The sequence below is a fragment of the Python bivittatus genome, unplaced genomic scaffold (assembly GCF_059951505.1).
Source record: "Python bivittatus isolate LINGU-HERP-01145 unplaced genomic scaffold, Pbiv_v1 ctg000020_np1212, whole genome shotgun sequence".
Classification (NCBI taxonomy): domain Eukaryota; kingdom Metazoa; phylum Chordata; class Lepidosauria; order Squamata; family Pythonidae; genus Python; species Python bivittatus.
The window spans coordinates 90,017,782-90,032,539 of NW_028277030.1; the positions used below are offsets into that span (position 1 = coordinate 90,017,782).

The following is a 14,758-nucleotide window of genomic DNA, read 5'->3' on the forward strand; positions in this document are numbered from 1 at the left end:
AGAGGATCAAACAGAACTGATGAAGAAAACAGGTTTTAAGATTAAGAAAAAAGTAAAATATTTGGGGATCGCTATTACAAATAATGAATTTTAGGTTTTTTCAAAATAATTATGTTAAGACATGGAATGAAGTTAAAAAAGATATGTTAAGATAGGAGATACTACAATTGTCATTGTCGGGGAGAATTTCTGTGATAAAGATGAATGTCTTGCCTAGAATGTTTTTGTTTCAAACAATACCTGTTTTGGGAACTGATGTACCATTTAAACAGTGGCAGTTCGTATGGCAAGGGAAAAAGCCACAAGTTAAATATAAGGTGTTACAAGATGCAAAGGAAAGAGAAGAGTTTACTGGATTTGAAATTGTATTTTGCAGCTTGTTGTTTGTTTTGGATGAAAGAGTGGGTGTTGCTGAGAAATAGAAGACTTAGAAGGACATGACTTGAGTTTTGGGTGGCATGGATATTTGTGGTATGATAAAGTCAAGGTTAATGTAGATTTTAAAAATCATTATTTTAGACATGCCATATTGAGGATATGGAATAGATTCAAATCCAGGCTGTCCCCAAAAACACCTTTGTAGCTCTCAGCATAAGAATCATTCTATGGATGAGAAATAATAGGCAAACAGAAATGGTTAACATATCATGAGATACTAGAATTCTGTCGAGGGGAATACAAAATAAAATCAAGAGAACAACTGATGGCAGAGGGACATAGCTGTCAATGGTTTTCCTATTTACAGTTATCAGAAAGATTCAAAGTAGATAAAAGAATTTATGGTATTGAACATTGTAAGACTGATTTTGAAACAGAATTGTGTACAAATGATGATCATGTGATTGCTAAAATATATAAACTTTTATTGAAATTTGAAACAGAAGAACAAAGACTATATGATAAAGTGAGCTAAATTTTTGGTTATAATATACAGATGGAACAATAGGAAAATATGTGGTTGAAAGGACTGAAATTTATACTATGTTATAATCTTAAAGAGAATTTTTATAAAATGATGTACCATTAGTATATGACGCCAGAAAAATTATCTAGAATGTATAAAGGTACTTCAAATTTATGTTGGAAATGTGAACAACAAGAAGGGTCATTTTACCATGCTTCGTGGACGTGCAAAAAAGCTAGAAAATTTTGGGTTCAAATACATACAGTGATTCAGAGGATTTTAAAGATTAACATTCAACTGAAACCAGAACTTTTCCTCTTGGGATTGATGGATAAGCAGTTGGAAAAAAGTCATGGAACAATGTTTTTATATAAGATAGCTGCAGTGAGATTATTGTACGTACAAAGATGGAAAGATTTGGCAATATCTACAACAGAGGAATAATTGGTGAAGATGACAGAACTTGCTGAAACAGCCAAACTACCTTGTTTGATTAGAGAAAATATCTACGTTTATTGGTGACTGGAAACCCCTTATGGACTTTTTGCATAAAAAACAAAAAAAATGAACTTATGATTTATGGTTTTGATGATTAGATAGGATAGATTATAGAAAAAAGAGAGTCATGATGTAACTTTAGAGAGAGAGGTTAACTGTATAACTCCCACTTATAACTGCTGTAAAGAAGACTGGAAGCCACTTCTTTATATTTTTTTTTTCTTTCTTTTCTATTTTTCTGCTAATCTTTTCCTTTTTCACCTTTCCTTTCTTTTTTTTTCTCTTTTCTTTTTTGCTCTATTTTAGCTTGTATTAGTCTTATTCTTGTGCTTAAAATTTTCAATAAAATTTTATATACACACACACACACACACACACACACACATATATATATATATATATATATATATATATATATATATATAAAAAAAAAAAAATAAAAACAGAGAAGAAGCTTGCCTAAATATCTGCCAGCATATCATGGTATCTGCAGACCAGTTCATTTGGGGCCACTACAGACAAGGACTTGCTTACAACTCTTCATATAAAGAATGACTGTGTGACCAATAGCTCCAATCTCAAAAATGTCTCACATCTGATTAAAAAAAGCCTGAAAATTTTATTGGCAAAATATTAACATTAGCAAAACTTAACACGGGGAAAATGGTAGCACTGATTCTTAATAGGTAATAAAATGAGTTCTAATATTTATGTATAGAATATTTTTTAAATGAAGACTGCCTCATATAAGTAAAAAGTTTTGGCTATTTAGCCTGACAATATCTGTTCTGATGGCAAGTTTCCAGGATTTCAGACAGGCCTTCTAGCTCTCATGATCATGGAGAAAAGAGTATACCTCTCTACAGAAGCACTGAATTTGCACTAATGTCATATACATATAAAATCAGATGTTATTAAAGTATTAACTATATAAAATAACCTAAACATTTATTCTCATGTTTGTCCAGTCCTCTTTGGTTAACTCTGTCTCTTCCCATTTAATCACAGAAATAATTTTCATTATGTTGCATCAAATACTTGTATTCAATTCAGTTCCAATTAGTCAAAACTAATAGAATCCAATGAATCAAATCTAACAGAATATGTGTTCCCTTCTTGAAAAATATCAGTGTTACTAATTTTACTCCACATGTAGTTTCATGGAAATGCCACAGCTTAAATAGTTTGCTTTATGAATTATTGTCTTATGTTCTTAAACTGCTTGGTTCCCAAATCTTTAATTCTCCATTTTTTAAAACCCTTTGATTACAGTATACACGGCATTTACATTTCCCACCCATTTTACCTCTGCTGCTGCATTTTCTGCCTTCTTGTCTGGTGAACTGTAGCCACATTCTTGATTTTAGGTAGAGGTTCAAGTTCGATACTAATCTGCTCAGCATCAACTGAAATCTAAACAATATAGTAGATTTTGTTTTAAAGATTTATAGCACATCACACCTCACAATCTATCGTGCATACATAGCCCAAAACGTGCACAGCCCAATTGCAGAATATGATCTGGCCAATATGATCTGGCCATCCTGCTGCCAACTGGAGTGTGTCATGCCTGCATGCTGGTCGAGAAAGAAAGCATGGCAATTTGTGTTTGAAGGGAAGGACTACGAAGAATGTTCCTTATGAATTCGGCACCTCTAAGGACAGAACAGCTTAGCTGTCTACTGAATAAACAACCACAATTCTTTGCTTAAAACCAGAAACTATTTTTTGTTTTTACAAAAGTAAGTTTTCTGAAATGCTTTTGATAAAAGCAATGCACACATCATACAGCATGTTACTAATTTCGCAAACTATTCCTATAAATTACTTTGTGTTTTGATTCTCTGTAACAACATATGTTTTAGTTAGCTCCTATACTGAACACAATAAAGTTGTTAAATGTAATCAAGTTATGATGCTATAATCCCTGTGAGTCAACTATGTTATTAGGGCAAGATACAAAATTGACACAGAAACAAATGAATAAATAATCCTGTTCTACTTATCCAGAGGAATCAGAGTCTCATTATTCAGAGAGATTAAGACTATCTTACCCCTTTAAATACACTGCTGATTGTCTGGGCACAATGTGGATTTTTACAATTGAGGAGTAAGTCAAAAAGAACTCCCAGAATCCTTTGCTGTATCTTCCTATCTGGCAATGCAGCAAAGAAAGGTTTTGTAATCTAGAAATAATAAAAATAAATGAGTAGTACAAACCTTTTATATTCATTACATTTTGAAAGAAAGGTCAGCATTATCTCCAGTGCACAGATAAGGAAATACAGAACTTCCACATGATACCTTGTGAATTCATTCCCAAATACAATTTGAATCTGGCTTTTTCTAATCTTTGTTCAACTGGCTGGCCATTGGCTTTCAGGATTAGATGTATACCCTGTGTTCTCTAATTTACAGAGAGCTGCATTATAACTTGATGGCACAATGGGAAATAAAGAAACATTTAACAGAAAAAACCAAGTTTATCTACAATTTACATCAACAAAAAGAAACGTACCAAAAGGATCCTTCTGCAGCAAATGAGAATCTTTTTCTTCTACCTGGCTCCTGCTGGAAGCAGACTTTCTGTACTTTTTTCCTTAGTAGAGCTATGGTGCATATGCAACTCATTTATTAGAGGGCAAAAATATAAAAGGAAATTGGAGCAAAACCCAATTATCAACTCTCTGTTCAGAAAGCAACTGGAAGAATGTTTATGACAAACAGAAGAGGAATGTTTGTGCTCAAGAAGGCAGCCTATGCTAACATTTATTGTGATTCTAGGGAAAATTGGTCATACGAAATCTTACCTGTCCAAGAGCTATAATCTGAAAAGGATGAAGTCCCTTGTACACTTCCTGCGAGGCATGAAAAGCTTTGATGAACAGATGTAAACACTCTTGATTTGTGCAAAGGAGTGCTGCAGAGTGCTCATTGTATTTCCCAAGAATGAGATGCAAAAGAAGGGTTTCATCTTTCAACATCTGTTCTGTGCCAAAAGCTTTCTCCAATAACTGATTTAGGACGGGCAGCAGGCTAATAAGCACCGCCTGGAAAAAACATGAAAAAGATGTTTTTTTAAGTCAGCCAAAACTTTAACAAACTTATGGTTACAAAACTTGTTTTGTATTACATTTATAGATGTGTTCAAGGAGAGAAAGTCACATTTCTAAATGTGTATAATGCAAGCACATATTTCACCAAAATACTGCTTTCCATCCTTGTCTATTAATCAATGAGCAAAATCTTAATCATTCAGAGTACTGAATACTATTTGGCAATGAAATAAGAGACCTTATTAGTATCTGATTATGGATTAACATCCACATTTTGGTAACATTTAGATAAATTCAGACAACTGTATATTCAATTCAACAAAAAGTATTCTCAGACTCTCCCACGGCCCTATGTTTCTTTCGACTACCTTCTATTTCTCCACTTCTTTCTTTCCTCCATTTTCTTCAAAATTCTAAATACTCTATAAACTTTGGTAGGAAAAAGATTTCTCTGATAAATGTATCATTCAATCCTCCTCCTAGGAAAACTATTCCAGCCTACTAACATAAAAAGTAGTAAGCTAGGCATGCAAATCATCTGAAGACAAGTCTCTTAAGAACTTCTGCAGATATATTTCTCAGAGCACTTGGTATACATCACAGTCAGCTGATTATTCTTTAATAAGGTGTCTCATTCTGGAAGGACCTCCCTTTAGAGCAGATATAGACAACTTGGTGGCCTCTAGAAATTCTGGTTTTTAATTGCTACCAGCCCCAGACAACATGGCTAATGGCCAAAGATGGTAAGTTGTCATATAAACAGCCTGGATAGCACTTGGTTGCCTTCTTTTGCACTAAAGGTATTTCTGGCAACAATAATCATGCCCATGGCAAGTTGAAACCCTTCTATATGTCTTGGCATTTTAAGTCTTATTCAAATAGTACGGAAAGGGATAGAAAAAGTTCTATTTTGTAAATATTTTAATTTAATCAAACTGTTTCTGGGGAACAAAACTAAGATAGGCTATAAATAAGGCCTTGCTCTGCAGAAAAACAACACAAAAATTTGGCTGGATCAGGGTATTTTCCCAACTTTAATATCACGTATTTCACCCACACTGCCATTGACTTTGTGAAGAATTTTCATCAGGTTTTTTGCAATATAGGAAGGACATTTGAGTGCTTGGACACATTCAAGTAATGCTGTCAATGCTTCTGTCAGTTTCTGTTGTTTGGCTTTTTGCTTCAGTTGAGTAGGTTCTCCTCCAAAGAGATCACCAAGGACCTAGATTATAAAGAAAGTGGGAAAAAGACACCAAAGAGTCATTAATGTCTGTCTGTCTGCCTGTCTACCTATCTGTATTTCTAATTGAAGGAGAAAAGTATTGAAAATGTACTGCAACTACTGCATGTGCATTTTCATGCTACGCATGAACTTTTATGCACATGTATCTATAAAACAAAAATACTACCTAAAGTAAAAGAAGAGGTGAACAATCCTTTAGCACACTGATACGAATTTCTGGCTACCCATGAAAGTAGTGGCCCCATAAGAGGTCCTCTACATTTTGCTCTGCATCTGCCCTGGCATCTTCTGCTGCTGCCACTTACTATTCTTGACCCCAAAAATACCAGTCAGAGCTTTGAGGCATATTAATCTACATTTCAAAGCACCCACTGAGCCATACAAAATGTGCTTTCCCTCAATGCTTTCCCTGGCAATTGAAGCAAAAATGTGAAATCCTGCAAAAATAATTAGCAGGGCAAACCACAAGCCTATCCAATTAGCATCCCATTCAGTTGGATGTGAAATACTGCAGCTGCACGGAGAACATCATGTGAGAGAGGCAACTGGGAGGAAGAGGCTATAGATCAGTGGGAGAAAGCATGTTCTGCATAAAAAAGTTTTCAGATTCTATTTCTGGCATCTCTGGGAAGGGCTGGAAAAACTCCTGCCAAGAATATCAGAGATTGTTGATAATGCTAAATTAGACTGCCCACTAGTCAAGACACTATAAAACAGTCGCCTACGTGAAGATGCCTCCAACCACCCATTGTGCATTTGCAAGAAAGGCCAACAAAGCAAAATAATTTGTTCATATTGGCCTGCAGGCCATGATAATTTATAGTCTTTCCCAGAGAAAATAGAAGATGGTCTCCTGAGAGGAAGCAAAGATACTTCCTAGTCTCTGACGAGACTTCCTTTAACAATCCTGCGTCCCAGCAGACCACAAAAGCAGAGCTTTTAGTGACCGACCCATCAGAAGGGCACAAATATGGAAAATCTCAGATGTAAAAGCAGGCAACATCATACTTTCATCTAAGCTTACCTGGATAACGTAAGTTGAGTCACATGTTATTTCCTCAGCTTTCTTCATGAAACTCTGAAGCACAGGATGAAATATGGATTCTTCTATTCCACTTAAGGAACGAAGGCATTTGAGAGAAGCTCTTCGGATTTCACTCACAGGACTTCCCAAATTGATCAACAGAGATACAATTACTGGAAAGTGCAAATAGGGAGAACAGTTGTTGTTTTTAAAAAAGTTCCAAATAAACTTAGATTTATTAACTACCCATGATGAAAACTCCTACCCTGAGAAACAACTTGATTGTGCTGCTGGAGAGAAGCAATCTGCCTGCACCCTCCCTGCTGCCATAAAGAATTTAGATCCTCAGGACTTCAATGCAGGGCCCACTGAGAAGGTCTTCTCTATTTCTAATTCGAACCCCCACAGCCCTTTGAGTGCAGGGTGGCCAAAAGGCCAGAGATGAGGGGAAAATAGGTGGTTGGGGGAGTTTGTGCAGGACAGGAGAAGCATGAGGTCCTGGCCTAACGACCACACAGTTCTGGCCTAACGACCTCAATCTGGACTGCCAGAACTGCTGTCGCTAAGCAGCGTGCTCACATGACCTTTTGCTTAATGACCACTTTGCTTAGTGATGGAAATTCCAGTCTCAATTAAGGACATAACCTGAGGACTACTTGTAGTTTTGTTACAGTATCATTTATGTCTGAGATTATTTTCTGCATCTCAACCCATGAATATGGAAATATAGACTATTATACTTAGACTGATAATAAATGTAACCTTTAATAAATCTATAATAATATAATATATGATAATATATAATATGATAAATGTAATCTTTAGTAGCCCAGATAAATGGAACAGTATTTGGAATGTTTCCTTTGTTCAGTATTTGGTATTTAGGACATTCCCTAACCCAAATGAGTGAAAGGAACTGATTTTGCTGCATATCACCTCCATTGCCCACTTTTTATTACAGACATGTGCCATGTAAATTCTTCAAAACTGCCTATGAGAATAGTCCAACCAAGCCAACAGAGGTCTATTTAGAAATTCCAGAGTTTTGCAGTTACATACTTTGCAGTTGTTTAACCAACCAATGGAAAAACAAAGGAATTTTCTGTAATTTTTAGAGAGTGCTGCCAAGTGAAATAAAAACTTGGTGGGCACCTATGTATCCCCATCTCCACAGCTGCTAACTTACAACTCTGCCAGTCTTTAGAAAAGCAAGATAAGCCTTAAGCCATACTTGATAGCCACTGAACTGTATAAGAAGGTATACTGCTCCCAGAATTTGGGGTTTCAGTTTACAAGAATTGTTTCCCTTTTCTGTGGAACAGTGGTGATTCTACGGGATCTGTATGACCATTTTCTACCCTAAAACTGCCAGTCTGTCTTTCTTTTAGCAAAATTACCAAAAAGTATAGTTATCAAAATAAAACCCCCTCTGCAAAGAAACAGAAATTATATAAAACTTCTTGTAAGGGTAGATAGCTTGAAAGACAGGAAAGAAATTAGTGTTAATTTTCCCTTAATTTTTCTGGAGAGCTTATAAGGCAATTGACTGATGCTACAACAACAAGAGGTGAGCTTGGGAAATATCCCAAAGATCATCACACAATACCTGGAGATGCAGTTGACACCAACTGCCTTTTTTTCTGCTTGGGTTGAGATTCAAGCATAGCACATCCTATGTACAATGCACGAGTATGCAGCACAGCATCCACCACAAAATTCAGCTGATTGCACAAGTTGTAGCTGTAAGTCCACAAAATGGAGAGAAATCTAAATTGATGCTCTGGTCCTTTCAAATGTACCTTCAGATAATGATAAAAAGGAAGCAGTTAATGCGCAGTTTTTGGAGAGTCCAGTTGCCTTTTGTTTTTTGTGGCTTTGAAAAGAGAAACACCCACATTTGACTTCGACGGGATCCCAGAATACAATCTCACTGTAAAATCTCAACAAAACAAACTATTCAGAGTTGCCTAAATCAGAATAATAACAAGAAGTTTTCTCCTTTCAGACTGTATATTTATGTATGAAAAATGTACCTCAAACAGAAGTCGCATCATTGCCCGAAAATGACCAGCATAGAGCCCCTCACTTGCTCCACAGACAACAATATCAAACAGTCCCAACAGCAGGTGCAAATAGTCTTTACTGTTCGCATTTAAAGTTTCGGGATTCCACCAGACCTCATCTGTAGGAATACACAGAAGCAGCAATTAGTGGTTGTAGCAAAAGCATCTTCTGAAACTAAAGAAAACCAAATTAAACTACAGCAACAACTTTCTTCAGGTCACAAACAGAAATGCCGACTACTTCTGTGATCAAGTTTCAGAGTAGCACTTCAACAAGTAAAGCAACTGCATGGTGAACTTTTCAAATGTTCAAATCTCCAGCAATCAAAAATGTACCTTTCAAGAAGGAACTTGGAGAGACTAGCCCTTCAATAAAACTTCTCAACAAAATGATGAGCAGCATGGCATCTTCAAGATCAACAGCTGCCTGAATGTTTAGTTTTTGTATGTACGTTGATAACAGGTCCCAGAAAAGTTCACTCCCAGATGGGAACTCAGCAGAAAAATTCTGAAAATGAAACAGAACTTCTGAGCTACTGCATTGTCAAGGAATGCTTCTAGCATTTTGAGGGCCAAATACCTTTACTGGCCCTTAGATTTCTGCCTTCCTTAATCTTCCATATAATGCTACGTGTGGGGAGCTCACCAGTCTTACTCTATCCTTGATCCTTATTTTTTTATTGTCACTACATGCTACTTTCCATAATTGACATTCTGACCTTCAACTTTACCTTGCCTTTTTGCTATGCTCTGTAAAATGCAGGAGTTCCTTTTCCCTACCCAAGAGGCCTATAACATGCAATACCTCTCCTAAGTCAACAGAACTGAACTCAGTATATGTACACAAATCTAGAGCTGAATGGGTCAAAAAAAGGCTTCTGACTGAAGCTGCAATTTTAAAATCAAAGCTCTCACCTCCAAAGGGCAGTTGTCTTTAAATCTGTCCATTTTTTTACTCAAAACATGGAAGATCCTTAAAGCCAGGAATAAATGACACTCTTCCATTTGGGAGCAACTGTAACAAGACTGGACAAGAACGAAACTTATAATATGGCCTGTTAGCTTCTGCTTTCCAGTAGGAGATTCCTTCTCAATAAGACTGATGAAACCTTCCACCTTGAATGGGAAACAATAGAGAGTCAGTTTCTATTATTCCTGACTTTTGAGAAATGGATTATTTTGAAAAATGCCTAGCATTCTGCAAACATTTTAGATCTTCTGTGTCTTTTTTTTTTAAAAATACACTATATGGAGACATTGGCTTTAATAAATAAAATATGGTAAACATACAAAGTTGTTGTATGCCATGTTAAATTATAGGAGAACCTAATTTAGTATTGTCTATCTTGGTGGGTAGCAGCTCCCCTGGGTTTTAAGCACAAGTCTGCTTAGGGATACCAAAGAATCTGAGAGTTAATCCTGGAATCTTCTACATATGCTCTGATACTAAACTACAGCCATTTCCCCTCTGGGGGAAGCTCTAGTCCAAGAGTTCGACCAAGCACTTTATCTTGAAAAGGAAGATTTCAGAGAGGAGAGCATGTTTTCAGCAGCAATGGGCTAGTCGATTAAAAGTAACCAATGGGCTATTAAGACCATATAGTTAATGCTTGAAATCAACAAAGGTCTCTTCTAAACAATAGTTGCTGGGGATATAGGTGAGAAGATGTAATTGTACCATGGCCTGCTTGGGGGATTTCTACAAACCTCTTCTAATGGTGAAAAGGGCAATGAGGTTATATCACATGAGCATATGCTTTGCAGAGAAACATTTTCAGTTCTTTATTCAAGATTCTTTTCAATTAGAGATGCAGGATTTATAGCTTGGCAGGATTATAAACTGAATCACTCAGAGATGCTACTTTAAAAACAGGATGTACTGAGCTAGCTGACTCAAGGTTTGGTCACATGTATTCATTTTGCATTTTTCTTTCACATCGGTGAAATGTGAAAATTCTACATGTCTCATTAAATTGGGGTGTCAATGTTTAAAATACCCACCAATGTGATGTAACACATACAGAACCCCTGGCTGCTCTGCTTTATTGTCATGTCACTTAAGTCAAACACTCTTTAAACCTGCTGGTCTGAGAATCTGAGAATACTATACAGCAGATGATGTAAACTCCATGCATACCATTTCTGACATGAAGGAAGAATCTTCTGAAATCAGGTTCTTGGACAAGAGGTCCAGCAGTTTTGCGTTAGATACACCAGGCAAGTCTCCTGACTTAGCTGCATTAATCACCTCTTGGAAAACTATTTCAGGACAATAACAACATAAAAACAGAAAGGGAAATCAAAGTGGGAGACTGGTTAAACCTTTTGAAACTGTTGTTGGCTACAGAGAGGGAAAGGTTTTAAAGGAATATGCACTTTGATTTTAAAGTTCATATGATGGGAAAAATGGAGGGTATCATTCTACTTACACACACAAAAAATGATACTGCAAAATAACTATTTATTGAAAAAGAACCCACAATAAATGTAGAAAATGTATGCAGTTCTGAAGAGTATTAGTAACATTACCTACAAATTGACAATACAATCCTGGTTATTCAGATGAAAGGCTGAGTTCCAACCCCCAACTACTGGCTTTCAGCCCTATCCACTTTTGGAGTGTGGCCTTCACTATACCACGCAAAGTCTGAGGAGGCCATTGAGCAAACGAGAATTGCATCTCTGCATCAGCATGTCTGCAGTTTAAGTAACCACTGGACAGTCATGCCACTTGGATTTTGTTTTGACCCAGCCTGATTTCAAACACACATGATCAGAAATGTGAAACAAAAGTTCTCCTTCCTTTCTGACTTGTGCTTCTATTTTTTTCTTACAAAAGTACTGTAAGTAACACTGAAAGAAAAATAGAGTGACTATGCCACCCTTTAGAAATAATTCGATTGCTTACCTTCTGGCCAACCTTTCAACAAAGGATGAAGAGAACAAAGACTGGACTCTGTTATGCGAATTGCTACTCTCCCTTCAGCAGATTCTAGATCATTGTTGGTTATGACCAGAAAAGGTAGTAGCTGTAGGACTAACTGATTGAAGAGATCTTTATTATTCTTAAAAGTATCCACTTTCATTAAAAGACATAGTACCATTTCTAGAGTTTTGCACCTAGCAAGTACATGGGAAGAAGAACGGACATGTTTAGATTACGCCTCTATAACCAAGTGTTGCCCACCCTAAAACAATCTTTAACGTTTTGTTATGACTGTACTTCTTGTGGCAACTAAATATATTTCCATTACATTGTTGCTGCCTGAGAAAGAGCAGACAACGTTCCTCTCTCTGAAGGAGCATGATATTAAAGTCAAAGTCATGTTGGTACCCAGGTTGGTATACTACTGTAACCTATTTCCCCTTCGCTGGCAGTACAAAGGTAGCAACAGTAATTAATAATTTACTGTTCTTTCATGGTGTTCAAAATTAGCTGCCAAAGGCAACTACCATTGTTTAGTGCCATCCTATCTTCTTTAACAGTGAATATATTATTAAGCTTATTAACATATTTTTGCATTTCATGAGGCAACCTTCTGCTCCAAAACACAAATCTCAGTTATATTAAATGGAAGAATCACGTAACTAACTGCTTATCATTGCAAAAGCTCTTGCACGTCTAATGAATTAACTGATTCTAACACATACATACATAGATTCTATAATGCAGTTGGCTGCCAGAATAAAACAAATCATATACTAATTAAATCGACAACTACCTTACAAAAAACAGAAGGTAAAAACTTAAATGGCATTTTTTACCTATCTAGTAATTTGGAAAAAAAAAATAGAGCACTTGAAACAAAGGTTCTATATGAAGGGAAAAAATTCTAACTATTAAAATGAAATCTAAACAGAAAGATGTAAAAATTATCACTTACCATTTTTCATCCTTTGAGAGATCAGCTCTTTCAAACAGAGACAACAGACTGAGGACAATTTGTTCATCAAATGTATTCAAATGAACCAAGACACTCTAGAATAAAGTATACAAATAATGTCTGCATTGTATGCATAAAATTACATAAAATACATATATATGAACAAAAAGAGCAATTTAACGCAGAATCCTACCCAAAAAAATTCACATGCATTTTTTAAAAAGAAAGGATGTTTTTAATATAATATGAACGAATATAGCATCAAAAGAGACTTGGTGATTACGGGTTTCTATTTTAAATTATTTTGTATGCCTTAAGGGTTTTTTTATCTCTTAGAAAAATCTTAATTTTGTTGATACAGCTTACTGAGATTGGAGCTAACCTGCTTGTCTGGAATAAGGTGAATATCTGATCTGTTCTCTTGGCTTCAAGTTTTCCCTCCCCAGATTTTATCTCAGGCAGTACTAATTTAAAGCACTACACTACATATTCAAACTTTCCGCGGACTGCAATATTCCCATAACAATACAGAATGTCACCCAAAGAGCAGAAGCCAGGAGTCTGCTTTAACATACTATGATTTTATTACAGGTGAACCCCTAGTAATTCTTTTCTAGAGATGGGTGCCATGCCAGGGTGGTGCAGAGTTAAAATGTTGGAACAGGACTAAAGGAGACATAGGTTCAAGTCCCTCCTCAGCAATGGAACCTCAACCATCACAATCATTCTTTCTCACCTTCAGGGGGATCAAATGGGAGGGAATGCTATGCTGCCTTAAGCTCCTGGAGAAAATTCTAACCAACGCAACTGCTAATTCATTGTTGACTAATTCAGAATACCACATATTTTTGGCCTTCCAATGGATTAAGACTTACATCCAGTGTATGAAGAGATGACATAACCACCTCTAAATTATCATCTTTCAGTCGTGCCACAATTGCTTCTTGTATGAAAGAGTCATCAAAGCCCTCCTAAAAATAAAAATCATGAATTCATCATTTCTGGGAAAAATCAATCTTTTCTACATACAGATACATTTAAATAATAATAGTTATACATGGCATTAAGTTATAAATGAAGGAATCATAGGAATTATGGCTGCACCATTCATAAAGTAATGTTAATCCTTCTTATACATGGCAGCTAAAGACTGTTCTAGACACCCATTTCCAGCTTTGTAGATATACATCATGTACAGTGCATGATAACTGGGGAGTACAAATGAGGGCAAACGTTTTTCTGATGTTACCATGTTTGTAGCAGTGACCTTTCCCAATTATTGCTCAAGTTTATAAAATATCGTCTTTTATTTAGTCAACATGAAGCCAGTGGAAATGTAACAGTCCTGACAGACAGCTACGCAATGGAATATACAATGTAGATTCAATGCGAAAGAAGTAATGAGAAATTACTTTGGATTACTATAAATAAGAGGCACAAAAAGAACAACCTGAAGGCAATATGGGGCTCCAGAGCCACCCCAGAGTGGATGGGGGCAAAATCTGTGGGTTGTTCTTTGCTTTTTTAAATGTTTGCAGAGTTTGAGGGACAAAATGGGAATCTCAAATCTTATATTTCCTTTTAAAGGTATCGATTTCGCTCAAAATATCTGAAACACCACCCAAAAATGTGTCCTGGCTTCACCCAAGTGCAGTCCTTGATATGCCCTGCAAAACTTGGTGCGGCCCTCAAAGTGATGAAAGCTGGGCACCCTGCTGCAAATACCCCATTTTTGTCACCACTAGCAATAGTGCTTTCTGGCTTAATGAAAGCATATTAAAATTTCTGGAAAAAGTTAGAAATAGGAACCAAACAAAGAGATGAAGGACAACCAACCTTTGATGTTTCAATGATTTCTTTCAAATGCTGGACAGCCAGGACTCTCACTGCTGGCTGTGGATGATTCAAACTAAGGAGCAGAGAGGTATTTGAATCTTCTAGAAACTAGGAATACAATGTACAATTAATCAGGCTGCAGTTCTACATCCACTCCCCTGAAACTTCAGGGAGCTTATTCCTTAGTCGTTTTCTATACTTAAATGTGCAATTATATATGAACACATAGACATACATCGGGAAAAAA

General features: G+C 36.2%; 1 protein-coding gene across 3 annotated transcripts in view; it reads right to left on the bottom strand.

Moving 5' to 3' along the window:
* HEATR1 (HEAT repeat containing 1) overlaps nucleotides 1–14,758 on the bottom strand; it is a 47,275-nt gene that overhangs the window by 18,001 nt on the left and 14,516 nt on the right. For all 3 annotated transcript variants that reach the window (XM_007435031.4, XM_088143822.1, XM_088143832.1), the window contains 14 exons: nucleotides 14,512–14,619; nucleotides 13,551–13,646; nucleotides 12,676–12,770; nucleotides 11,700–11,911; nucleotides 10,929–11,050; nucleotides 9,707–9,907; nucleotides 9,128–9,299; nucleotides 8,762–8,910; nucleotides 8,335–8,527; nucleotides 6,729–6,901; nucleotides 5,516–5,683; nucleotides 4,213–4,452; nucleotides 3,457–3,588; nucleotides 2,709–2,815 (listed from right to left, as the gene is read on the bottom strand). In XM_007435031.4, coding sequence (XP_007435093.1) covers nucleotides 2,709–2,815; nucleotides 3,457–3,588; nucleotides 4,213–4,452; nucleotides 5,516–5,683; nucleotides 6,729–6,901; nucleotides 8,335–8,527; nucleotides 8,762–8,910; nucleotides 9,128–9,299; nucleotides 9,707–9,907; nucleotides 10,929–11,050; nucleotides 11,700–11,911; nucleotides 12,676–12,770; nucleotides 13,551–13,646; nucleotides 14,512–14,619 — 2,168 coding nt within the window. The remainder of the gene's footprint in view (nucleotides 1–2,708; nucleotides 2,816–3,456; nucleotides 3,589–4,212; nucleotides 4,453–5,515; nucleotides 5,684–6,728; nucleotides 6,902–8,334; nucleotides 8,528–8,761; nucleotides 8,911–9,127; nucleotides 9,300–9,706; nucleotides 9,908–10,928; nucleotides 11,051–11,699; nucleotides 11,912–12,675; nucleotides 12,771–13,550; nucleotides 13,647–14,511; nucleotides 14,620–14,758) is intronic.